General features: G+C 43.9%; 1 protein-coding gene across 17 annotated transcripts in view; it reads right to left on the bottom strand.

Moving 5' to 3' along the window:
* The window catches only part of DOCK9 (dedicator of cytokinesis 9), a 284,352-nt gene that overhangs the window by 63,625 nt on the left and 194,746 nt on the right, over nucleotides 1-25,981 (bottom strand). For all 17 annotated transcript variants that reach the window (XM_044927109.2, XM_044927115.2, XM_044927118.2 and 14 more), the window contains exons 18-33: nucleotides 25,602-25,667; nucleotides 24,433-24,525; nucleotides 23,072-23,195; nucleotides 22,596-22,717; nucleotides 21,223-21,309; nucleotides 20,766-20,855; nucleotides 19,150-19,265; nucleotides 18,807-18,876; nucleotides 17,881-18,006; nucleotides 17,237-17,308; nucleotides 9,212-9,358; nucleotides 8,933-9,016; nucleotides 7,869-7,980; nucleotides 4,334-4,512; nucleotides 3,977-4,090; nucleotides 1,868-1,988 (exon numbers count right to left, since the gene is read on the bottom strand). In XM_044927109.2, the coding sequence (XP_044783044.2) occupies nucleotides 1,868-1,988; nucleotides 3,977-4,090; nucleotides 4,334-4,512; nucleotides 7,869-7,980; nucleotides 8,933-9,016; nucleotides 9,212-9,358; nucleotides 17,237-17,308; nucleotides 17,881-18,006; nucleotides 18,807-18,876; nucleotides 19,150-19,265; nucleotides 20,766-20,855; nucleotides 21,223-21,309; nucleotides 22,596-22,717; nucleotides 23,072-23,195; nucleotides 24,433-24,525; nucleotides 25,602-25,667 (1,723 nt within the window). The remainder of the gene's footprint in view (nucleotides 1-1,867; nucleotides 1,989-3,976; nucleotides 4,091-4,333; nucleotides 4,513-7,868; nucleotides 7,981-8,932; nucleotides 9,017-9,211; nucleotides 9,359-17,236; nucleotides 17,309-17,880; nucleotides 18,007-18,806; nucleotides 18,877-19,149; nucleotides 19,266-20,765; nucleotides 20,856-21,222; nucleotides 21,310-22,595; nucleotides 22,718-23,071; nucleotides 23,196-24,432; nucleotides 24,526-25,601; nucleotides 25,668-25,981) is intronic.

The following is a 25,981-nucleotide window of genomic DNA, read 5'->3' as shown; positions in this document are numbered from 1 at the left end:
AGGAAGTTAGGATTACAGTGTTTAAAGATGGGGGGTGAGGGGAAGGTGGGGTCATAGATAAAAGCCCAAGTATAAATAAGTCTGCTGCGGTGAATCCCCGTGAAAAGTGGATCCAGATCTTAAAATTCAAGAAAGAATGAAAAAGACAAAATTAGTCTCAAGTACTTTTCATAACTTCACCATGAGCACAGAGCAATCGAAGGCCATTTATGCCACTGAAGTTGTGCTGAAGACCCCCCCCCACGGCTCAGCTCTATGTTCTCAAGGAATCCCAAACCCTAACCGGGCGAATGTGGAACTGGAGAAATTAAGCCAGAGTCAAAACATCACCTCATTCTAGTTTCACCGTTTCCGCAAAGCCTTGGATCCTACAGAAATGCTGGTCAGAGGGAACACAGAGTTAAGATTTAGGCTGCGGGACTCATTTGACTGGCTACTAAGAGTCCATCACAAAGCATGAATAACGCTGAAGAACTGTGCCCGTTACAATGGCAGTCAAATAACAACACTGAGGTGTCTACCTTGCCAAGCTCTGCAGCACCACACTAGCTCTTCTTCCCTCACCAGGGCTGTTTTTGAAATGTGGGCACAGGATGAAGAGGACAGACATCTTGCCCTTGCAATTGTAAATGGTGGAAGTCTGGACCCAAGGACACAACTGTCTGACTTTAAAGCCAGTGCCATGGACCGCTGCAGACAGAGCCTGGAAGGGACCCCTTCCCACTTCCAGAGAGTGGCTGGGTGAGTGGTCAGCGTGAGAGCCCCAGGAGGAAGGCAGTGGAAATGCTGTGTGCCAGGCTCTGCATTCTGGATGAATTAACTCATTTCATCTTTACGGTGCCAAATGAGGTAAACAGAACTATGAAAAATACACATAAACATAAGCAAGATTAAAGACTGTATGGGTGTTCGAGGATAAATCTGAGCACTGGTGTGAGATTTCCAATTTTATAGTCTGGCCAGCTTCGTTGCCTACATGAAATAGCATGTTAACAACAAGAACAACACAAAAGCTAAGGACATAAACTCAGAATGAACAATAAGCCTGCAGATTAATTAGATAAAAGGACTGCCCTTTTATTCTGCCCTGGGGGTTAATTCCATCATTGGGTGGTCTGAGCACCAGCCACAGTTGGGTGCTTCATTTATTCAAACTGTGGTGTAAAACAGAGGGAGAGATAGAGACAGCATAAGCCTGTGAGTGTCTGTGAAGATGTATGTATATTTTTGTACCATTATCTTTATGAAGGAGCTGGCACATGGGCTCAATTAGTCAGAATATTAATCAGTACATTTCTCAGGCATTTTTTTAAACGGAAAAACTACTCAGTTTGAATCTTGAATTATGCCATCTGTTTTCCTCCCCATGGGGGCTGCTCTAACATTAGTTTAGATAGGGAAAAAAAACATTCTAGGAAAGAGATTTTAGAAAACTGATTTCAGCATTGCATTCGAGCCATAAACCAGTAACTCCTTCAGGAATTACTTTCTCACATTTCATCTAAATGGTTAACACTACAAATAAACCCTAACCCCCCCCACACACCTGCAAAGATTTTCTTCTCCTAATGGCATAAACAATCTAATTTGAAGATTTAAAATGAAAAATTAACATGCATTAAACACAAAGCAAACAAGACAAATATGCAATTAAGTGTACTATATTCGGAATTCCTGCAAATTGGGGATCTTTATTTCAGGGTAGGGTTGAGGGGGGGTTTCAGAGCTGAGCGGCAAAATAAGAAAAAGAACATGTGAAGCAGAAACTCAAGACTTCAAAGTTCTGATCTGAAAGCTAATGGATGACTGGATTAAAGACACTTTTTGAGTACAACTAGCCAGAAGCAGGTCAGAGTCCAAGCATTACCAATGCCAGAGATGGCGCCAAAGAGGTCCTTGTGCAGGCTGGCGTCCAGCGTGCCCCCAGACTTCTGGGGCGTCACTAACGGGTTCACTGCCGGCAAAGTGAGGGATTCTTCCTTCACAGTCTGTTGAAGGGGGAGAGAGACAAGAAATCATTAAAGATGGTTTTAAAAGAGTCACCGACCATTCTTGGAAGTGTGAGTGTGAGCGGGAGAACAGGGCAGAATGGCCTGGCCTGCCCATCACGTGTGGGTGGGAGGACCAGCATGGAGCCTGTGAGGGGAGGACGGAGGGGGCGGGTTGCAGCAGGAGTGGGGAGCATAGGGCACTTCAGGCCTGGGGGGCAGAGCAGCCTTGGCCCAGGGAGTCCTGTCTTCCCCCAGAAGGTCTAGCATCTCTCCCTTTCCACAGCTTGGATACCCAGCATCTTTCTAGGTTATTTCAGCAGGTTTCTTCCTTCAGAAGAAGCCTCGAGTGCTCTAACTAGAATGTTGGTTTTTCTCTCACATCAGAAATCCTCCCAAATGAGCAATCATGACCTCACAATAGCGGTGGTGAAAACCTCTGCAGGTTAGGCGCTTCTTGTGAACTCCCAAGAAATTGTGTTCATTGTGAAGTTGTGTCGTAACAGAGATTATACTTCGGTGGAAGCCAGAGAAAAAGATGGTGTTCACGTTTCTCAGGGTTGAAGGAGTACAGAGAGGACCCTGAACTGCTTATTCTGATTAGAAAAGCAGACAGATTTAGAGAACACACAGGTGCTGGGCAGTGTTGGCAAGGGTGAGATGAGTGTGGTGAAGCCCATTTAAGGACAGTGACCACTCATGCTCCTTGGAACTATTGATACAAAACACGCTCTACAAATAGGGCTCCTCTCAATGCACCATCAGGTAGGAGATGTACTCAGAGGAGAGAGGTATAAAAACCAGGACAAAGCTCCACTGTAGGAGAAAAAGGGACAGAAAAGAAACACACAAGGGAACTCCCCAGTGTATGCCATCATGACAGTGGTAAGATGAACGATGGAGCCAGTACAAGGGTCTAGAATAAACAGGAAAAGGACACTGAACTGCTAACCTGTCCAAATTAACAGCTGACTGTCTCCAACCAAAAGGCTCTGAGATCATACCTGGCATCACCCTTCACTCAACTTCATTTCCAATATACCTTTAAATATCTGCATAAGGCTAAAATAAATTAAGGTGGTCAATTAGGGAAGGTGGGATTGCTCACCTTGGCCCCGCCGACATCTAGTCTGATTATCTTTCTAATTTTATAGACACATGGAAAATTAAGCCCAAAGAAGTGGCTTTTCAAAGACTGTGTGGTATGCTATTAATACACCAGGACTGGGACTAGCACTGACATCTCGTAATACACAGGTTAGAATTATGTAGAATTATGATTTTTTTTTTAATAAATTCCTTCCTCTATAAGTTTTTCTTGGATACACAAAGATCCTGACATCTTATAAGAAAGTGAGCCATCAGGAAAGCATGGCTTTTTATAATATTTTTCTTTTTAAGAATGATTTTTAACAAGAGCTGAAGGTTTACTGATTGACCCCATCTTAGCCAGAAATGCAATTTACCAAGACTACTGTAGATTATTATGGTTTGGGGGGCAAAAAGGAGGGGTATACAGTTGAAGAGTGTCCCTCCAAATGCACATCCACCCTGAACCTCAGAATGCAACCTTATTTGGAAAGAGGGTCTCTGCAGATGTCATTAAGATGTAAGATAAGATGAGGTCACTGTGGATGAAATCCAAGCCCTGGTGTCCTTATAAGGATGGGACAGGATACCAGGGACACGGACGCACACCAGAGAGAACACCATGGAAGACAGGCAGAGACTGAGTCACACAGCCACGGCCAAACACGGCAAGCGTTCCAGGCAAGCACCAGTGGCTGGGAGAGTGGCACAGCCCTAGCTCTTCACCCAGCACCTCCAGAGGGAACCAACCCCGCTGACACCTTGATTTTGGATCTCTGGCCCTCTGACAGTGAAGGAATAAATTCCTACTTGCTCTGGGCCACCCTGTCCGAGGTGTTTTGTTAGGGAAGCCGCAGGAAACAAATGCAGGCCGTGTCTGTGTGAGTGTGCTTACGTACACTGCCAGGGTTCACTGGGAAGGGAGACACATCTCTCACGTTGATCCGCTGGACGTTCTCAATCAGCAGACCGAACAGAGGCAGGTAGAGAGTGGCTATCCTCGCCTGATGGCTCTGGAACAAAGATGCACAGTGTAAGTGAATCCCAGCCTTGGAGAGCTTAACGATGGCCTGGGCGAGCACTGGCCAGGCCCTGTACTGGGACCCTTCCTATAAAGGCAGCTGTTAGATTTTATTGCATAAACAGAGAAAGCTTTTGTGCTATTGTTACTAATTTTCTAATTGCTTGTTTCTTTGGATTACTCAAAATGAAGGTCATGTTATCAGTCACATTTCCATGCATCAGAGAACACTCACCCTGGAAGCGTATCTGTCGTCAAAAGAGTGCTTTATCAGCAGGTTCTTGAGCACGCTGATGGCAATCACTCGGACCTCCCTGAACTCCTGGAGGGCGGCCCCCACCTCCCTCAGTAAGAGTCCCACCAAGAAGTGGTTTCTGCAGAACTCGTCTGTTAATGCGTAGTCAAGTTGGAGATCTGAAATGAGCATATAAACAAGCTGCTTTAGTTAGAAGGGATGTAATACTCTTTGAATAAAATAAAAACCAAGCCCACCCTTTCCTTTCAGGCTCCCCTGTGTGTGTCAACAGGTGGTCACATCTGGCTCCCAAAGGCTGATAACCTAAAACACTGCTCTACACTCCAAAATGTAAACAGAGTTTAAATACAATTAAATCAATCCACAATGCAGGAGACTGCCTGCAATGCAGGAGACCGAGGTTCGATCCCTGGGTTGGGAAGATTCCCTGGAGGAGGAAATTTCTACTGACTCCAGTGTTCTTGCCTGGGAAATCCTATGGTCAGGGAGCCTGGTGGAGTACAGTCCACAGGGATCGCAAGAGAGTCAGACACGACTTAGTGACCAAGCCACCACCACCATATAAATGCACTGGATTTTGATTATAGAAAGTATTACATCCTACATAATTATTAAGTCAGTAAATAGTTTTAGGACCAATTTTTAGAATATAGAACAGCACATTATATTACAAATGTAATTTTGTTACTGATATGAAATTCAAATATTGTAGTAATTGAAAACATTATAGAGGAGTAATTTGTGCACAACAAACACATAACTAAGGAATAAATATATACATGGCCTATTAAAATGTTCTTCACTACATGGGTTCATTTATCTATTTCCTGGTCATTAATGCCCATATACTCTACCCAATGTGTTTAAAATGACCAAGTTAGCATATAACCTACTTATTTTGCTATCACTGAAGATCTTATTTAATATAGAATCTTCTCAAATATACTCTTAAAACTTCTGTACCTCAAAAAGCAAATAGAAAACTAATATAAACTAGAACTAAAATGGACAAAGCACCAAATCAAACTAGCTAAGTCATCAGCAAGCTAAGAGACAAGACTGAAAGCTCTTCTAGAAAAAAGATGTAACCAAATGTGAACTCTACTGAGGGAAGGTAGAAACAAGTAGCTAAACACCACACTCTAAAGCTGAAATAACACTTTTCCAGTAAGCTGTGGCTTGGATTTAAATTCTTATACCGCATCCATTGTTAGAGGAAAGTCAATGGGCCTCTACTTTGGTTTTAATCTCACGCTGGGCAGTTGTTTCTAACCCTATTTAGATTCTCACTCAAGTCCTAGGAACCCTTTCCAGGACCTTCCAGAACACTCGTGTCCACTGTTTTAAGCAGAGATTATTGAAAAGACAGTTCATAGCCTGAATTCACATGAGTCCCTTAGAAGAAAACTATTTATGGGTTTAACTGTACACATGTATGTGTGCATGTGAGTACGTGTGTGTGCAGAGAGGAAGGTGGAAGAGCAGGTGAGAAGGGTGAGAGGAAGGAGAATGCTAAAACAACAAAAAAAAAACCTTATTCCTACTGGTGCAGTTATGAAAATTCATACCGAAGCCACCTGTCCCTCTAGCTCCAAATTCTCTGATAGTCTACAAGAGTTTGTGCAAGTCTCACGGTGGGCCAGTGGGGAAGATTAGTACAGGTTCACTGCCCTACCACTGGGCAGAAAAAGAGGTCCTGAGCACCCTGACAGGTGAGAGGAAAAGACAGTCATGGTCCCCAAGGACAGATGGGCCAGTAACTGCTGGTGGGCTAAGGGTGCAGGGTGGGGTGCTGGGAGAGGCAAGGACCTGGCCAGGCCCAGATCCAGTGACTGGCCGAGAGGAACACGAGGACCCCAGCGAGGTGCTGTGTGAGGCTGAGAATCATCAGGAGTGAGGAGCTGGGACCAGCAGGTGTGTCTGGCGTGTGGGGAACAGCTCAGGGGGAGACAGGTGGTGGGGCAGGGTTGGGCGGGGGATTCTGAATGGCCCAGAATGCTCAACCCTGCACCTTTTCCAATTATTACCCCAAAGTCACCTTCTCAGTGAGGCTCTTCCTGGCCACCAGATCTCAATGTCACCTACTTCCTATCCCATTCCCTCACTTTTCCTCTCCATAGCACTCATCACTCTGACAGGCGGGGACTTCATCCTTGTTGTCCACAACTGTATCCCAAGGTTAGGCAGAGTTGGTGTTGGGCAAATATTTGCTGAATGCATGATAACCAATGTCAGGCCACGGTCCCTATCTTGCTTTTTATAGACAGTTTGAGCCTCTTTTGGGCATTTAAGATATTTATGTCTCTGAATGAATGCCTTTGTGTATTTCTCTCTGAATTTCAGGGTCACTTGATTTAGGTGTCATCAATAATTTGATGGAGAAGGAAATGGAAACCCACTCCAGTATTCTTGCCTGGAGAATCCCATGGACTGAGGAGCCTCACGGCTACAGTCCATGGGGTTGCAAAGAGTTGGACACAACTGAGTGACTAGGCAACAACAAAGTTTGGTGGCATCCTTCCACTTTTTCTCTCCTGCAGCATAAATAATCCTGAGCGCATGCAAGGTGCTAAATACCGCACTATGACAGACCTGAGAGACTAGGTGGATTACCAGTCTTACTACGACAGACCCGAGAGACTAGGTGGATTACCAGTCTTACTCAATTACGTACTCAGTGAAGACTAAGAAATCTCTGTGAGCTTAATTCTCTTCAAACTCAGAAAGGATACAGAACAGTTAATAAAGACTCAACATGCAAACATAGAAAGCATGTGAAAAGCTGTGTTGCGTGTGACAAAGGTTACGGCTACTGCTATAAACAAGGACTAGGAAAACAGTGGGAGAATACACTTTAGAAGTGAAGCAGTGTTTTTTGTTTGTTTGCTTTACTTCTTAAAGAAACCTCCTAGAGGACCTAGTGATCCCAGGAGCAAGAAACAAGACGCCTCCCGGGGATGTTACGGATGTGTTAGCTACAGTGAGAACAAATTCACTGGCTTATCGTGAATTTTAAAATTGATCCAAGTACATGGGAAATGCCTAAATGCATAGCACACGTAAGCATTTCAGCAATCACTTGCATTCTTTTTCTTTTAAAGGAGGAAGATGCAAGAAAGCAGCGTCACACCCCACACCTACCTACAGGAGTGTCATTTGACTCCACAGTTGGTGAAAGAAAAGCTAATTCATAAGAAAAAAGGAAAAGTGAAACAAATAAAAATAAACTACAGTAAATAAAAAGGATTTCTATTGTTTAAGCAATGGGATCGTTCAATGAAAAAAGAGTCACACTGGCATGATCAATGGTCTGTTAAGTTTGCTAAAAAAAAAGTTAAGTTCCTATGAAGCATTTTATCAATTTTTTTTAAAAAATGGAAACGAGAAAAAAAATGAATTCACCAATGAAAAACGTCAGATATTCTTAATGTCATGTGTGAACTAATTCTCTTATTTAAAATGAATGGCTCTGTTTTTAAAAAGACTAGGATTAATATATTTAAAGATAGATTACCTTGATATCTTTGAATCCTGCCTTTTCCAAATGGCATTGGTAAATTCAAAGGAATATAATGTTCATGATTGCACACCACACGGAGAAATTCGAATTTGTATTCAAAGAGGGTCTGCAGGAAAAAAAGGGTTATAGTCATAAGTTATGGATACTCTGCACAGCCTCCTAAGAAACCCCTGAGGAATGACGTGCCTATGGCTTCTTCCCTGTCTCAGGGCTACATGCTCTAGGGTACTTTACAGATTTCAGCATGGCTTCAGGGATTCACTTGAAAACAGGGAACACATTTTGCTAAATAATGTTCTCCATTGACTTTTAGGGCATTTATTATTTATGCTCCTCCAACTTCAATAAAGGATTTCAGGCAGCTTATAATTACAGACCAGATTCAAAGCAAGAAAAAAATGAGAAAGGCAGACCTTTAAAATAGACACACAAGGAAAGAAACAGAAAATTCTAGCAGAGAAAGGCTGTGTGGTTCCTTCTGTTATCTTGTTAAATAAACTATGATTTGTAACAAGAATACTTTTAGTTGTGCAGCTGAGAGTCATTTCAGGTATTTATGAGAAAAACCAACAGGTATGTTTATGTTGCATTTGGAATTACTGTGTCTCTAATATCTTACACAGGCTTCCCTGGTGGCTCAGTGGTAAAGAACCAGCCTGCTAATGCAGGAGATGCGGAATGATCCCTAGGTTGGGAAGATCCCCTGGAGAAGGAAATGGCAACTCACTCCAGTATTCTTGCCTGGGAAATCCCACTGACAGAGGACCCTGGTGGGCTAGATTCCATAGGGGTCATAAACAGCTGGACATGACCTGGTGACTACGCGTGTGTGCGTGCACACACACACACCACACACACACAATATCTCACATACTACTGTGAGTTCTAGTTATTAATAGTTAGTATCTCCAAGGGAGGGCAGTGAGTAGTGCCTCTGGGACTGAAAGAAAATTCTGATGTGAACCCAGAGAAATAGGTAGGTATCTGGATTCACTCAGAGAGACAAAAAGAAGTGTGTAACACACACACACACATGCACATGCAGGCACACACACTACCTTAGGATCTCCAGGAGCAAAGCAGCTGATGTAGTTGTTGATCTGCTTGAAGACAAAGCCCCTGTCCATGAAGGTGAAACATCTCTGCGGAGGAAACAACCCACAAAGATTAGTATTCAGGCTGTCGTGGAAAGTTGGGTTCAAATCAGTGTTTACTGTGAATAAGTTTGTCCTCTGGCATAAACACATTCGCTGAGCACCTACTGCGTACGAGTCACTCTGCTAGAAAGAGCACATGTGGCCCCCAGTGGACGCCCTCCCCGCTGGAGGGCCCCCCACCTTGATGAACACAGCCAGGCTGTGGTTGGCGTTCCTGGACGCATCCGGGTTATCTCGGTACTTCTGCGTGATGTGAGGCATTAGCATGGTCACAACAGTTTCCACCGCGTGATGATAGGAGGCAGGGAATCTCTGGTTTCGCAACAGCTGAAAAGGGTTTAGAGCAAACGCTGATTATTTTTTTAAGTTGAACTGTTTTTTGGGGAATAGAAATCTCATCTCTGAAAGGTACAGGCATTCAAATCAGCCAAAGTAAAATGCAGAGATTGCTTTAGAAAGCACTGGCTTAGGGTTAAGCCTCAAGTATTCAAACTGAACACACACAGAATGGTGACTGTATGTCACTAGTTGAAACTGCTCAGGAGGAGTCCTCTTTAACTTTACATAGTAATTTTTTTCTCTGTCAGGAATGCATACCTAAGAAATTACACACGATCACTTAGCGATTAGCTACTACTTACCATGTGTCTTCTACATACTGGGCACTGTACTAGATATTTTTATATAGCCTTTTCATTAAATTCTTAAACACTCTCATTTTATAGAGAATCAGAGAGGTCAGGTAAATGCGGCTTCAGTCACACAACTAACAATAACAGAGACTCAAACCTGGATCTATTTATACAGTGAGTTAAAGGCCTGTGTGCTTTCTGCTCTGTGAGGCCGTACTGCCCCCTCTCCCACCCCTCTCCTGCTCCATAAGTGGAACAATTTACTGAGGACCCAGAATGGGAAGCGGGCTGTACTGGATGGTCCATGCATGCATGTGATTCTAACGCCATAGCAGGGGGTGTTTCCATCCCTATGTTACAGACGAGAGGAAACTGAAGCTTGAAAAGATTCAATAAAGAATACTAACTGACCTTTAATATCCTTCCTTCCCTTCTCCCTTTTAGTGGCAGAATGCCAGGGTTTGACAGGGACACATGGCCTCCCAGCTAGAGGCTACGTTTCCCAGGGTAACTTGTGGCAAGATAATGGTCATGCGACTCATTCTGGCCAATGGGCTATAAGAGGAAGTTACGCTTGCCTTCCGAATCCTTCTCTTTGCCACTGCCTGGAATGTGGGGTGGTGGTGAGCCAGCTTCTCAACCATGCAGACAAGGATGCTACCTGGGCTGGATAATTGGATAGGAACATGAGTCCCCAAATGACCTTGCAGGACAAGCTTCCCACTGTTTGAGCTGCCTATGGATCATAATTTTCTAAAAGAGAGAAATTAACCTATTGTCTTATCAAAGCCACTATTATTTTGGCCTATTTTGGAGGAGCCAAACCAGTATCTTAATAGCAAACAAACAGCATTTTGTAAAACTAGAACTGGAGCCTAGGTATTTTGGTATGAGAGCATGCATTATTTTATGCTTTAAATACCAGAAACTATAATGAAATTTTGGAACTCCAGCTTTACAGTAATCTCAGTTCTCACACCAATAACAAGACAATCTTTGTAAATGTACATAAACTCAAGAATCCAGTGAGGGAAGGATCAAGTCATAAGAATTGGAAGTTTATGTACTTTCATAAACAGAACAGTAAAATCTGAAATTCCAAAAGGATTTTGTTCCATTCTGGCAAACCAGTAACTCTAGATCCCAAGGTGTCAGCCTCCATCAACCATTAGCTATCAGGAACTCGGGCAAGGCCAACTCTAACCACTAGACATGACTGCCAGGTAGCTTCCAAGCCAGCCACTCCTAAAAAACGAGGTCTCCCAAGAAAAGCCTACCGAATGGTGCTGAGTTAACAGCTGCTTAAACCATGAAAAGTGGATGGAAAATTCTATAATGGAGGGATGGGGTGGGCCACATGGACCTATGAGTCAATATTATCACAACTAAAAGTGGGACAACTGGGCATCCTATACCTCCTGATAAGTAAGATACAGGAGTACCAACTAAGGTGTATCCTTGCCACATAGAAAATCAAACCTGAAAGGAGTTTAGCCTCTAGATATCACTACACAAGAAACAGAGGGTACAGAGACTCAGGTAGTGTATTACTGCAAGCTTACAATCGGCCAGATCTAGAGTGTGGGAAATTCTGCAGGTCAGGTGGCCTACTTTCTTCAACAAATACACTGCATTAAGAAACAAACAAATGGAGAAGGAACAGTGTGAGGGTCCAAGAGAACTTCAGGGCCACATCAACCCATGGCAATGTGTGGACAGTGTTCAGATCCCGATTCAGACCAATTGTAAAATGACACTTTCGAGACACCTGGGGGAAACTGAATACAGATGGGGTGTTAGATGATAATAAAGAAATATTGCTAACTTTACTGAGTGTCATAATGGTGTAATGGTTATTCTTTAAAGGCTTTTCCCACTGGATATTATCAAAATGGTGCAATGGCTATTCTTTAAAGGCTTTACCCATTGGATATTATACACTATAGTTTTACAGAGGAAATGATAAAATATTGAGGAAATGTTCTTAAAATACGCTAGGAAAAAGAGAAGTGTGGGGGTGGATACATAAAGCAAGAATGGCAGATTGTTGATAACTGTTGAAGCTGAGTGGGTGAGAGGTACGTGAGATTCATTAAACTACTCCCTTTCCTTTTAAAATTTTCTATAATAATTTTTTTTTATTAAAAGGAAAGAAGTGTGGTGACGAGTGGTGTATAATTAACATACCAACCAACCAACAATACTGCTTGGCGATTAGGAGGTGGTAACTCAGTGCCTTTGAAGGGTGAGATGAAGCTCCCCCCTTGTGACAAACAGCTATTGTCAAGAGTCCTAATTTGGCAACACAGCAATGAGGTAAGATGCACATGGAAGGGTGATAAAGACTGAGGTGATGAGACGATTTTACGGAGAGCGCTATAAACTGAGATGGAAGCACATGACCTAGGCTAACGAGCTGATGTCTAGGGCAGTAAGTACATGAGTGGTGGCTCAGGACAGGACGCTGAGATGGCAGGGGACTTCCTGGCCAAATGAAACGCTACTCCTGACTACGTCCTGCTGCGGGATCTTCCCTCAGTGCTGCGGCCGCGTCCATGGCGGCCCAGCCCCCACCATCTCTGCCTCCAGCAGATGCTGCTGGTGAGAGGTCTGCCCGCCCACAGACTATTCAAACTCCAGGGGGAAGGCAGACTTGTTGGTATAAAAGTTTTCCAACCACTCTGGTAATGCACACTCAATTTCACCTTGTCACTACCCTTCCTCTCCAGGATCTCTAACTGTCCGCTGCTTGCCCGCAAAGCTCCCCCACAGTCTCATCGCTGTCTCTGAGCTAATCCTGTTTGCACTCTTCCCTCTACCCTCAGCCTGAGCCCGTACCTGGGCATGAGCTCCTTCCTCTGCCGGACCCGCATTCTCCTCCCACAAGGGAGGCGGCCTTCAAGGCCCAGGTGGAGCTCCAGCTCCAGCACCACACAAATGTCCTCTTGTATTGGAGCTCACACGGACACCTTCACACACTTTCCTCTAAATGCGTGTTCTCCTTCTCCAAGGACTCTGTCAACTGCACGGTGGAGGCCACACTCTCCACTCTGCCTGCATCTCTCCTCAATGCTCTGCCTGGAGCACACACTGTTTGAAACACGCCCTTGTGGATGGAAGCATGGCTGTTAACCATTCTGCCATCTCAGATGCACAGAGTTTCACATATTGTTCAGGAGAAGTCTGGGCAGTCCACTCAGAACAGGAAACACACCTCCCTTCTTTCACTCTTCAAATGGAAGCTCTTTTCTTGCTCAATTAAGACAGAAAATGGCTGAAAGCTAAACAACTGAGACTTAAGGGAAGAGGTTCGGCCTGTCCCCACCCAGGTTTCCAGCTTCCTGCAAGAGCACCTGTGGAATGCTAACAATTTGCTTGAGTCAACGTGGGAGGGAAGGAAACTCAAAATGAGTCTGCTGAAATTATAGCTGCTAAAACTAAACCACAGGGAAGAAAAACCTAAAGTACGCTGACCTTAGAGGCAGGGTGGAGCTGGGGGTTGGGAATTCCTCAGGAGGCCACAGTGAGGCCTATTTTGCATTTTCCCCCCAAAACTACTTATTATACATTCTAAGTACATCACCTATGGAACACTGAAGTCTGGAATGGTCACAAGTAATCAATCCAAACTTCGCAGGTCCATCTGCAGTGATATGGAAATTGACTATTTCAGATGCTAATTCAGAGAGAGGCTCTGATTCTCAGCTCCCCTCCGCAAAGGGGTCATAGTTTGATTGGCTGGGGATGGGAAGGTGGACACATGACATTGCCTCTACCTTCGGCACGACAGCGTGCAGGTCTATCCCTCCCTATACGTGTGCATCAGATGAAACAGCCTGGCCAGCACCAGGAGTGGACAATGAAGACCGAGGCTCATCACACTCTATGACCCCAAGTGCTGGTTTGTGGCAGACTTTCAAGGACACTGAAAGCACTGTCTAGCTCTTCTGTGAACCATGGCCCAGGTGCTCCTATGAGACAGGTGTGTGCCTGGTTACAGCAACTGAAGATAAGACTCACCAATGAGGAAAAAGGTCAAGGTCAGGATTATAAACACATTGGAGTATTTTGACAATCTTCAGCCTAAAAACAGAAAAACTCTAAGGGGATTTGACCATGATTCTGGAAACCACCAATGGTACAGAAATGGTGAATATGAACTTGTTCCCTAAATCCAGAGCACAGGGGCTGGAGACTAGGGCATGCAACTCTACAGATGCAAGACAAGCACTAAAACAGCTGATGCAACCATACACAACTCATCACCTAAGATATGAGGCAAAGTGACTGCAGGCTTCAAAAGCAGAAAAGAAGTTCCTAGACCAAGGTGTGACTTAGCTAGTGGTTACCATGGGGAACGGAGAAGGCAATGGCACCCCATTCCAGTACTCTTGCCTGGAAAATCCCATGGGCGGAGGAGCCTGGTAGGCTGCAGTCCATGGGGTCGCACAGAGTTGGACACGACTGAAGTGACTTAGCAGTAGCAGTATCATGGGGAAAGGGAATTGGAAGGGGCAATATAGAGCCAGGGGAAGAAGAGGCAAGAACTATCAGATGTAAAATAAGCTGCAAGGATATATGGTACAACAAGGGGAATATGGCCAATGTTTTATAATAACTACAGATGGAATATAACCTTTAAAATTATGAATCACAATTACAATTACAACCTGTAATTTATATAATATTGTAAAGCAACTCTACTTCAATTTTTAAGTCCTACAAAAATTAAAAACGTGTGGTTTCAGGGAAGGGAAGCATGATTTAGGGAAAGGGTGGTATCTTGGGTGACACGGAAGCAGAAGTCACGGGGGAGGGGAGCCCCTCTAAAAGTGACCAGTGTCGGACTCCCCCGAGTGGTGGGCAGGTGTTCAGAATCCCTTTTTATAGTAAATTATGTTATGGTTAAGCATTCTCTTTTTGGATGCCTGTGTTTCTTTTCAAGCTGGAATGCTTTAAAATAAACTACCTCTAAAAACCCTCCGAATGCTGTTTTGAGATCAGGATATAATTAACTTACAGAAAAGGTTGTGCATGGCAGCACTTGAGTGGCCTGTGTAAAGCCCTAAAGGATAAACTAAATGTTTATCTGTGGAGCTAGAGAACTGGGCAATAGGCTGGGAATGGCAAGACACTGGTGAGGGGCTGACTCTGACTTTGGCATGATTCTTGGTTCTGTGAGGCTGTGTGATCCTGGGCAAGGATCTAGATCTTCATGGGTCTAGACCTCCACCATCCACGTCTGTGAAATAAGGGGGCAGCTGCACAAGAAGGTGGCTTTCTGGTCGCTACTGATCCCAAAATTCTGTGGTTTAATTTGGCATCTTGAGAAAAGAACACACACAATCCTTTATTAACTTTCCATCACAGTTCTAGGCTAGACACTGATCTGTGTGTGCTCAGTTGTGTCTGACTCTTTGCAACCCCATGAACTGTAGCCCACCAGGCTCCTCTGTCCATGGGGTTTCCCAGCAAGAATACCAGAGTGGGTTTGCCATTTCCTCCTCCAGGGGATCTTCCTGACCGAGGGATCAAACCCATGTCTCTTGCCTCTCCTGCATTGGCAGGTGGACTCTTTACCACTAGTGCCATTTGATATTTGATTTTAAATACACTTCTCAGAAATGTTTCAGACGTGTTCCTCACCTCCTTGACCATAGCTCCTGTGGTCTAACTGCACATTTTCCCACCTGATCTCCATGAGGGCACGAACCACAGTGCATTTAACTGCATAACCTTTGAGACTAGCATATAATAAGGGCTCAGCGAATACCTTCTGAACAAATTGGCTATTTTAAAAAATATAATCAAGTCGCCAGTCTCTGAAGTGATCCCGTTTAAAGACAAAAATAATGAAAATCCAGTAGGGCCTTGTTGTGAACTGAATTGTGTCCCTCTCCCCGACTACCCCACAAAAGCCCGATGTTGAAGTCCTAAGCCCACCTCAGAATGGGAGCGTTTTTGGAGATAGGGGCTTCGAAGAGGAAATTAGGATAAAAATGAGGTCATCAAGATGAGCCTTAACCTTACAGGACACGCAAGGAGGATATTAGGATGCAGACAAGCAGGGAGAAGACCCCCCATAAACCAAGGAGAGACACCTCAGAGGAAACGAGCCCTACAGACACCTTGCTCTCAGACCTTTCCCCTCCAGAATCACAAAGAAATGAGTTTCTGTTGTTCAAGCCCCCGGAGTATTGTATTTCTGGTGGCAGTCTCAGCAGACTAAGACTGGCCTAGAGGCTGTCTTGAATAGGAGATGACATCTTTAACAGAAAGGCACTATAACATAACATGGTGAGGGTGTGTGTGTGTGTGCGCACGCACACGTGTGTGAGTGTGCCTACTTAGCTGCATACTGCCAAGGAGACAATCTGCTAGATTTTTCCCTTGGCAGGCTGTGCTGGCATGATTTAGATGGTACGTTACTCTGTGGAAGGCAGGGCCCACCTCCATCTGGCATCTTCCTGTGCACTAAAATTGGATTTAAAAAGGGGGAAAAAAAAAGGAAACCTCCTCAGGCTCCAGCACTGGCTGTATAGCAGAAAGCACAGCTTTAGGTTCTGAGCCACACCCTCCCACCTGACAAAATCCACAGGCCCTTCCCCAGGCTTGCTCTGCACCCAGATCCCTGGTCCAGGGGGCCCAGAGCTCAAGCCTCCCTCCCTCGGGCCCCCTTATCCTTCCCACATTCACTGCAGGGGCTGCTGGGCTCCAAGACGGCTGCTCCCTGCTCAAGCACCCACTGCGCCCAACCACATGCCCCGAGACTCCACTTCTGCGGAGCTAAGATGCAGCAAGAATCCCGTCACACAGCAATTCTGGGACCCAGAGAGTCTCAGAAGCAATTCTGCCCATGGCCGCCTGGGTTTACTGCATTGGAATCCTATAAATATGTATCTACACTGAGCCTCAGACAGCCAGCGGTGGTGTCAGTCCAGAGTCAGTTCATCTTGTGGCAGAATCCAGCAGGGACCAGGGGACAGCCTGGGACCCAGAGAGTCACACCCATCTGGGAACCACAGGGAGAAGGTGTGCGGTGGGGATGGAGTTGTGTCTCTGAGTCCACTCATTGGCTACCGAGGCTGTGTTGTCATATTAGATTTTCCCATCCAAGTTCCTGAGAATAATGTACCATGTTCAAGACACTTAAGAAACACCGGGTAATTACATTTTAAATGAATGCTTAAGCTGCTACTCCTACTTCCACAAATGTGAAGACTTCTAAGCTAGTCAAAGGAAAAGACATACTTCTGTTTGGATTTTTAATAACAGTGCTCCATGAACGTGGGCTCTGGAGCCTGACTGGTCACAAAGCCCCCTCCCTCCATGCACCATAGCACGGCCCTGGGCACTCATGCACTCTGGTCTTAGCTTCTTCATCCATAAAACAAGGGGCGAGACTAGCACTTCCGCCTGTGGGGTTGTTGTAAAGCTAAAATGCCTTACTACTCAGAAAGCCCCTAGAGCAGTACTGGGACTGGCACCCAGAGAGCTTTAATAAGTGCTGGCTACAATGAGAGAGACTTTCCCCTGAGAACTGCTAGGCGAACTTTGAGAGGAAGTGACGTACCTTAACTTTGGAGTTCTCTATCAAATGCTGAGCCATGGATTTTATCAAAACTTCAAAGAAAAACCACGAATACTAAAAAAAAAAAAAAAAAAAAAAAAAAGAATCCAGTAAGGAAAACAACAAATCAGAAGATGAGACATTTACTCTCTTAGTAAGGTCACTGACACGAAACAAGTGTGACCTGAAAACACAGCTGAACCTCCTGACGAACGGTCGGACCCGAGGGGCAAGGCAGATATGCACCTGCTTCCACGTGTCCAGCAGTAAACAGCGCTGTCCCACCGGGAAACTGGGCACTTACACCTACCATGGCACAGCCAGCCACGGGCGCCCTGGATCTCATACGAGGCCCTTCCTCTCGGCTGACTCCCACCTGCGGGCTCTTGCCTCTACAGTCTCTAACTCAGTGTCTGCCACTGGTCTGAATATGACTGTGAAACTCTGAATGTAGTAATGCCTTGTGGCTCGCTTTGGAGCAGAAGCATTAACAGCAGAGTTGCTACTGAAGAGTTATCTCTGTTACCTGCTTTGAGGAGCTGCTGACTGTCTCCAAAAGCACAAAGAGGGTGAAATTGATCAGGCCAGGAAGTTTGAAGTTTCTTCAATTTGCCCACCGCAAAGCCACACTGGCCCTCCCGACGTACCTTGAGTAGTTTGTTGCTGGTGAGGAAGTCGGCAGAAGGCTTGAGAATCGTGGTCATGGATTTGGTCAGCTCTTCGTGCACTGTCTTGTATTCGGAAGCAATATATGGCTCGGCCTTATATGCATACTTTGAAGAAAGGGGAAAGATACTTTAGTGCACTGGTTCTCCAAGATGGATTGAGAGTTGGAGAGGCTCCCAAGGTTGGAGACCAGGGACCAGGTATCACTGATGGGTGGGAGAGGAAGGTGTGGACACGGAAGGTGGGAAGGGTGGGTGTCATGTGACAGGAAGAGGGAGCCCAGGGTGTCTTCAGGGAACCCATCAAAACACGTGAACCATCTGACTCAGCTGGTGGGTCTTCCAGGACAGAACTCTACCTCCCCAAAACTGTAATCAACGTGTCACATGACTGACATGCAGCAACTGATTCCTTGAAGCACCCCAACTTAGTTTAAATATAAATTAATACACAACTACAATTCAGAGGTGTTCAAGGCTAAATAGAACATGTGTACTATTCAGAACAGTAAAGGCCACTATGTTCACTGAATATTGTATGTAAATGATGAACTTTTTGACATTTATCTAATGTCATCTCTTGCTTTCCTACATAGTCCAATTTGATGGTGGCTAGAGCTAACCTTCCATCTTTAAACCTCTATATCATTTGGGTCACATTATTTGAAAAAACCCTTAAAGAAAGAAATGTAGCTGAAAGGATGAAATTAAGGAAATAAATGAATGGCTGCCCCTCTTTGGACATCCCCCTCATTCAGGTGCACAGGAATAGAAGAGAAAGCAGAGGTGTTAAGTGTTATCCAAAATACACCTTCAAATAACTAGATTTAAGGAAAATAAAATAGGTCCTTAGAAGAAAAGTTGGAGAGCCACAGATCTGAATGACCGGGGCAGTTTAATTTACATACCTTAACATATGACCTCAAGTGGCCCTCCAATCCTTCCTCATGGCACTGGGCAACGACATGAATAATGACCCTACACACCACAGGAATGAATAAAGCAATGAATAGTAATGTGGAAATGGAAACATTTCATTATTATCACAGTAGCAGTAGAACAATGATGATGCTATTGGCACCACAGGAAACGAGGAAACGAGGCATTGGATGGGGTCCCCACATACGGGATCAAAACAAGTTTCTTAAATATCATGTTCAACATGTACTGGCACCCCAGATACGTATGGCTGTGCTCCAGATGTGGACACACTGAGAGGGAAGAAGGGTACCACCTTTCCACCTCGCTCACCGTGTCACGTTGACCGCAACCTCCTCCTGGGTTGCTCGGGTGAGGACGCGGAAGAGCTGGTTTAGGATGGTGGGCAAGAAGGCGATCATCACGTGACCCTCCATCGCGTGCAGGCTCTACAGGCGTAGGATGGCAAGGTTCGTGTTATCATTTTAAAAGTAAACCGACCCCAAGAAATTTCCACTCAGCTTCAAACACAGACGGAAGAAACCCATTGAAACAAACGGAGACAGTGGCAACCTACTGGACAGAGATGTCTATGTCCGAAGCCTCAGAACCTGTGACTATGTTATATGGCAAAGGGGAATTAGGGCTGCTAGTCAGATTAGCTGGCCTTGAGATGGGAGACTCTGCTAGATTATTCAGGAGGGCCCAAAGCAATCACGAGTGTCTTTAGAAGTCAAAGAGGGAGCAGGAGAGTGGTGGGGAAGAACGCTCCGAGATGCAACATTGCTGGCTTTGAGATGTGGGAAGGGGCCACAAGCCAAGGAGTGCAGGATCCTTGAGGAGCTGGAAAAGCCCGGGAAGTAGATCAGCTCCCAGAGCTTACAGAAAGGAACTCAGCCCTGTTAATAACGTCCTGGGTTTGGCCCAGTGAGACTCATGTCAGACTTCAGAGTTACAAGACGTGCAAGAGAACAGATTTGTGTTGTTTAAAGCCACCAAAGTGAAAGTGAAAATGAAGTGCTAAAGCCACCAAGTCTGCAGTAATTTGTTAGAGCAGCAATGGAGAATGAATAAAAGGTTCCTCTTCAAGTCGCATGGCTCCTATGATATAGCTGAAAGGGGACTTGAAGCAGGGATTTCAGAATCCCCATTCCATTTTCCTTGCTTAAATCAAACCATTTCCACTTCTCACACTATGTCTGTTTTGTCCCAATGCCTAGAACACATTTTTAGCTACTGCTCCCCTAGAATCACGTTCTGGGTGAGACTCCCCTGGACCAACCCTCCTGCTCGCCCCAGGAGCCTCCTGTCTGCACAAAGCTAGGGCTGGTTACGTGCATTGTTGTTGTGCAGTCACTCAGTCGTGTTTGACTCTTTGCAACCCCATGGACTGCAGTACATCAGCTTTCCCTGTCCTTAACTGTCTTCCAGGGTTTGCTCAAGCTCCTGTCCACTGAGTTGGGGATGTCATCCAACCATCTCATCCTCTGTCATCCCCTTCTCCTCCTGCCCTCAGGAGTTTATGTGCATTATTTCTGTTGTTCTTTTTTTTCCCACCTAGAATACATTTACCAAGGTTATGTTGTCCCCTACAATGAACTAGAAGTTACTTAACGGTGGGACTGAAGTCACTGTCTTTTATGCTCCTGTGACCGTGCTCTGTGTGCAGTGAGCACTCATAGAAAAAGCCTACAGGTGGCTGGTTTTCTATGTGGAATCACGTTTTAGGCCGGCCTGAGAAAGTATATGTGGGGCTGGGTGAAGACTGCCATACCATACTCAGAAGTCGTATCATTTCTGAGTCTACTCCTTGCCCCTATCTAAAACCCTAGAGACGATATCACTGTGAGAACATCTGGTGAAGAGCAGCCTTATAAGGTTTTCAGGGGTGGGAACAACACTCACCACCAAACAGAAAAAAGGGAGTTACTAAGAAAGACATCTGATACCTTAAGGTATTTTACAAGTTCACTTCCTAAAGCCTGGGCTCCGGATTCGGTTTTCTGACAGTACTGGAAAAAGTTATGTACGTGCTGATCCTGCGGAGATAAAAGAAGAAAGGAAAATGAAAGCCTGTTAGCATATCTGTGTGGACACAGAGGTATTTGCTTCTGCAGCATGCGTGTTTTATTCAGACTATGAAACATCATAAAAAATAAAATTAAACAAAAGACTTCAAAGGTCCTCCAACAAAAGTGGAAAATTTATTGTGAGAACTGTTATTTGTACTATCCATTTATATCATTACATGAGAGCACCATATATGTACTTTCTTTCTTTACAAAAAGACTTACAGAGTGAAAATATATCTATGTAACATATCAATTATGATTTTGTTCTGCTAATAAAATCATGCAAATTCATTCACAAAGCCGTCACTGCTAATTTTAATGGAACAGCATGTACCTGAGTGTACACTGTGGAAACCAGATGAGTTGAAACTTTGAGCAGAGGCTTGCTTCCATCTACCCATTTAATTTCTGGACCATAATGCTGAAAAAATATGGAGGGAAAAAACACATCCCAACAGATTAGTGACCTTGGCTTCAAACAGCATCTTCAGTTGAGTGTACTGACGAAGTACTGAATGCCAGACAGCTTCACTGACTTGTTATTTATGCCTGGCTCATGGTAGGCATGTAACCATGCCCACTTCCTTCTCCCAAGTACAATGCTCTTCTTAATAGATTGTCTAAGCTATCTTTTCTATATAGTTGCAGCTCTACAAATTATTGTCCATCTGAGAGGGAAAGGTTCCAATTTTACCAATCACTTGACCAAACTTGAACTCAGGATTCTGAAAGTGATGGCATAAGGTACCAGATAAAATAAATAGGACAGTAAGTATTCCTAGTACCTGAAAACGGTTGGTCATGTTTGTGCTTGTTTTTATTTCTGAAACCTCCACTTTTCTCATTCTCAGACTAGGAATAATATAATAACAATCATAACAACTGAATACTATTATGATTTTACCCTTATTTTTGAGTATTTTAACTACCTGTCCATAACATTGGCCCAAATTTGGTGCTATTTAAATGCAGAGATATTAAAAGCCATTCACAATGAAATGGAGCAGATCTTAACTAAGTATGTTATAAAACTGAAGTCGATAAAATTTAAGATGGCTAAAAAGAATATAAAATCAACAAACCAATTGGAGAAATCTGAGAAGACTCAGGCTTTCACGAATCAGAAATGTATCAGAAAGGGATACGAAGTGGATAAAGGATTTGCTTACTAGACTTACAATAAGCTGGAACACAATTTCTAATCATTTGCATGGCTGTAAGAACATATTTTTATTTGAGCATGGCTAATTTGCAGAGACAAACTCCCATCTCATCCTCAAGTTTCCATTTCCCTGCTGAAGCAGTGCCAGTTCAGGGCTTATAAAATGCCCAAACTATAACTCTAGATTATGATAACTATTACCAGCACTGCCTTCCAGTGGCCTAGTGAAAGTCACCTAGTTGTGTCTGACTCTTTGCAACTCCTTTGGCTGTACCCTTCCAGTCCCCTTTGTCCATGGAATTCTCCAGGCAAGAATACTGGAGTGGGTAGCCATTCCTTTCTCCAGGGGATCTTCCCAATCTAGGGATCGAACCCAGGTCTCCCACATTGCAGGTTGATTCTTTACCATCTGAGTCACCATGGAAGCCTTCCAATGGGCTAAGTTTACTTGTAAAATGAATAACTAAAACCAAAATATTGGGACTGGAAAATATATTGCATGCTTTTGGAAGGAACTGGGGTAAACTGATCTTAAAGTCCCATACCCGGCCCATCCCATGCTCCTGGAAGCCAAGGTAGCCAGACGGGAGATTGGCTGAGACAGGGATGTGCTGCTCACTAGTCACCACCCTTCCATCCTTCAGGAGAGGAAGCCAGGAATATCCAACTGTTGAAACAAAGAACAACAACAACAATTACTGGAAGTGTAGGAAAATGATGCAGACAGCCACGTTACTAAACTGCCCGATCTTTAAGAACTGCTAATACCAATATGACTAAGAAACTGAGACGACTCAGAAAATAGCCTCTGCAGAAAAGAGTCATAAAGCATGTCGGCCTCCACGGGATGAGCATTCTAAAACTATGTTCTATAAAATGTACACATGTGAGCCAGGCATGCTACCTTCTCTAATTCATCTAAACACTCCCTCAGTGAAAGTACTCAAATTTAGAATCAAAACGAAATTTAAGAACCTAATGCACAAGCTGTGAACAATCAAAGGGACGATGACATTCAAACCTTGTGTTTCAACGACGTCCTTCTTCTTTGTGCTTCCTTTATTTGAATTATCGCAGCTGACATGGAAGAATGTGAATAGCAAGTGGTGCTTTTCATGTAGCTGGGTGGGCAATTCTATCTTAATCTGCAGGGAAGACAAAAATAACAATCTTTCTTATATTCCAAAACAACAACATGTCACCCATGCACAAATGTGTGTTTGGTCTCCAAACTGATTTATTAACACCTGCAGTTAAAGGGATCTGAGACTGTTGAAGAAATGGATCCTTAACACACTGTTATGGTCTAACTGTTTGTGTCCACCCCACAAATTCATAAATTGAAATCCTAGCTCCAAAGGTGATGGTTGTAAGTGGGGCCTTTGGGAGTGATTAGGTCATGAGGGTGGAGCCTTTATGAATGGGATTAATGCTCTTGTAAGAGATTCTATAGAGCTCCCCAATCCTTCCTGCCATGTGAGGACACAACTGAGAAGTCTGTGACCTGGGAGGTGGCCCTCACCTGACCATGCTGGCTGGTCCCTGATCCTAGACTTCCAGCCTCCAGGACCATGAGCAACTAATATCTGCTCTTTACGAGCCACCCCGTTTGTGGTATTTTGCTAGAGTAGCATGAATGGACTAAATTCACTGACCCAAAACAGGAAAGTTGGTATTTCAACTCTAGAAAGAACTGGAAAACACATGAGAGATGCCATTTTGTTACCACAGCCAAGCCATAATGAAAAACCAGGTTTGACTATTTAAAAGCAGGATTCCCACAGTAGTTTGAGTGAACTACATTATAATTCTCCATGCGTGTGTGTTAGTTGCTCAGTCGTGTCTGACTCTTTGTGACCCCATGGACTGTAGCCTGACAGTCTTCCCTGTCCATGGAATTCTCCAGGCAAGAATACTAGAGTGGGTTGCCATTTCCTTCTCCAGGGGATCTTCCCAGTCCAGGGATCGAACTTGGGTCTCCTGCATTGCAGGCAAATTCTTTACCGTCTGAGCCACCAAGGAAGCGTAAAATTCTACATAAGGAAAACCCAAAATAAGGAAGATTCTCAGGCCCAACAGATGTTTAATTATACTTAAGTATGAAGAGAAATAGGTGAGAATATTAATTGTGGTAGTGATACAGGAAGAATTTTGACTTCTTCTTTTCTGCATTATCTGTACTTTCCAACTTATTTTTTTAAATAAATGTGTTGCTCTTATAATTAGAAAAGTTAAGTAAACTAAATATTTCAACATTTAGTTCTAACACTGTAACTTCAGTGTTATATGCAGCTTCTCTTGAATTTTGCTTTGCTAGGCAAAGAAATTAGAGTTTTCCTCAAAACTGGTTAAACTAGGTTTTCCCTTGAAAACCTCACTTACCTCATCATAAAATTCTGGGTTTTGGTGATGGTGTAAAACCGCAGCAAAGGCGCTTTCTGTGAATAGTGGCCCACCAGGTCTGCCATAAATGCACTAAAATGAGAATTAGCAAAGGGAGATACCAGAATTCAATCAATAGAGCAAGAAATTAAACTCAGATGTGTTGTAAAGAAAGCAGCATTCCTATAGCATAAATGAAGCCCCCTTTGATGGATTTCTCCTACTTACAAGACTCCAGACCCACAAGCCCCCTTGCTCCCCTCGCTCACCTCCCAGCCCTCCCCTATCCCTACTCCACTCCGTGGACAGCAACAGCTCACTGCTTACTTTCACCTCCATGCCTTTGCTGACACAATCCCTCAGTCTGAAGAACCTTCCCTTCCATGTACAACAAGCAAACTCTCATGCGTCCTTCAAGAAATGATTCATTTCTTTCCTGTATCCTTTTTGGCAATGTTTTACACTAATCATTCGGTTTTATCCAAAAAAACATTTCAGTATCTTCTATGTGTCAGGAGCTTTTCCTTCATGACTGCCTTTCCCACTAAACTATGAATTTCTTGAGGGCAAAAACTGTATTATATTCTTCACATATTATCTCCTTCCCTTTGGGGAAAGTCACTTCCACATAGTTAGAGTGAAGAATCTAGGGTCTGGAGCCAGACTGCCTGGGTTTGAACACTGGTTCCATTAATGTATGGTCCTGAACAATTCATTTAAATTCTGAGCATTAGTCCCATCATGTAAAAAAAAAAAGCAGGTAATAATAGTTCCTAACTCAAAAGACTGTTAGGAGCATTAAAAGAATCTAATATCTATAAGGCTGTACAGCAGAGCCTGGAATATAGTAAGCACTCAATAACATCACCAATAACCTACTACTATTACTATTACAACCAGAATCAACATTTTCAAGCGAGGTACATGATGTTTACTGAACTGAATACGCGTAAGAAAACACCATCCCTAAAGAGTGTCACAAAACAGAAATTGCCAATTAAGAGCAAGCACTCAGTTATTCCTGTTCTGTAAGGTTCAGTGTACGTGGCTATAGTCTGTGATGTCACATATTTTGTGTCAACTAAAATGTGCTAAGAAGTCCCTTTAGCTATGCAGTATCAGGAACTGCATTTTTAAAATGGAAAAACGTGGACACATAAAGTACCAACCTTCAGAGGCTTAGCGTCTTCCTCATCTGAATCTTTGAATTCAATGCAAACAGCAATATTTCTGGCCTGCAGCGACAGTTACATAAAAAAGAGAATTTAAAAAAAGATTAAAGTATGCAACTATTTATGAAAGAACATGAGAAGCCAAAAACCTAAGAAAGTTTGGTATCGAAAAGAAAACTTGGGCTTCCTTGGTGTCCAGTGGTTAAAAACCTGCCTGCCAATGCAGTGGACGCAGGTTCGGTCTCTGGTTGGGGAAAAGGCCATGTGCTGCGGAGCAACCAAGCGCGTGCACAACTCGAGAAAGCCCTCGAGCAGCAATGTAGACCCAGCGCGGCCAAAAATAAACAAACAAATAAAGCAAATTTTTAAAAAACTAA

The sequence above is a fragment of the Bubalus bubalis genome, chromosome 13 (genome assembly GCF_019923935.1).
Source record: "Bubalus bubalis isolate 160015118507 breed Murrah chromosome 13, NDDB_SH_1, whole genome shotgun sequence".
NCBI lineage: Eukaryota > Metazoa > Chordata > Mammalia > Artiodactyla > Bovidae > Bubalus > Bubalus bubalis.
This window is presented reverse-complemented; position numbering and strand designations above follow the sequence as displayed.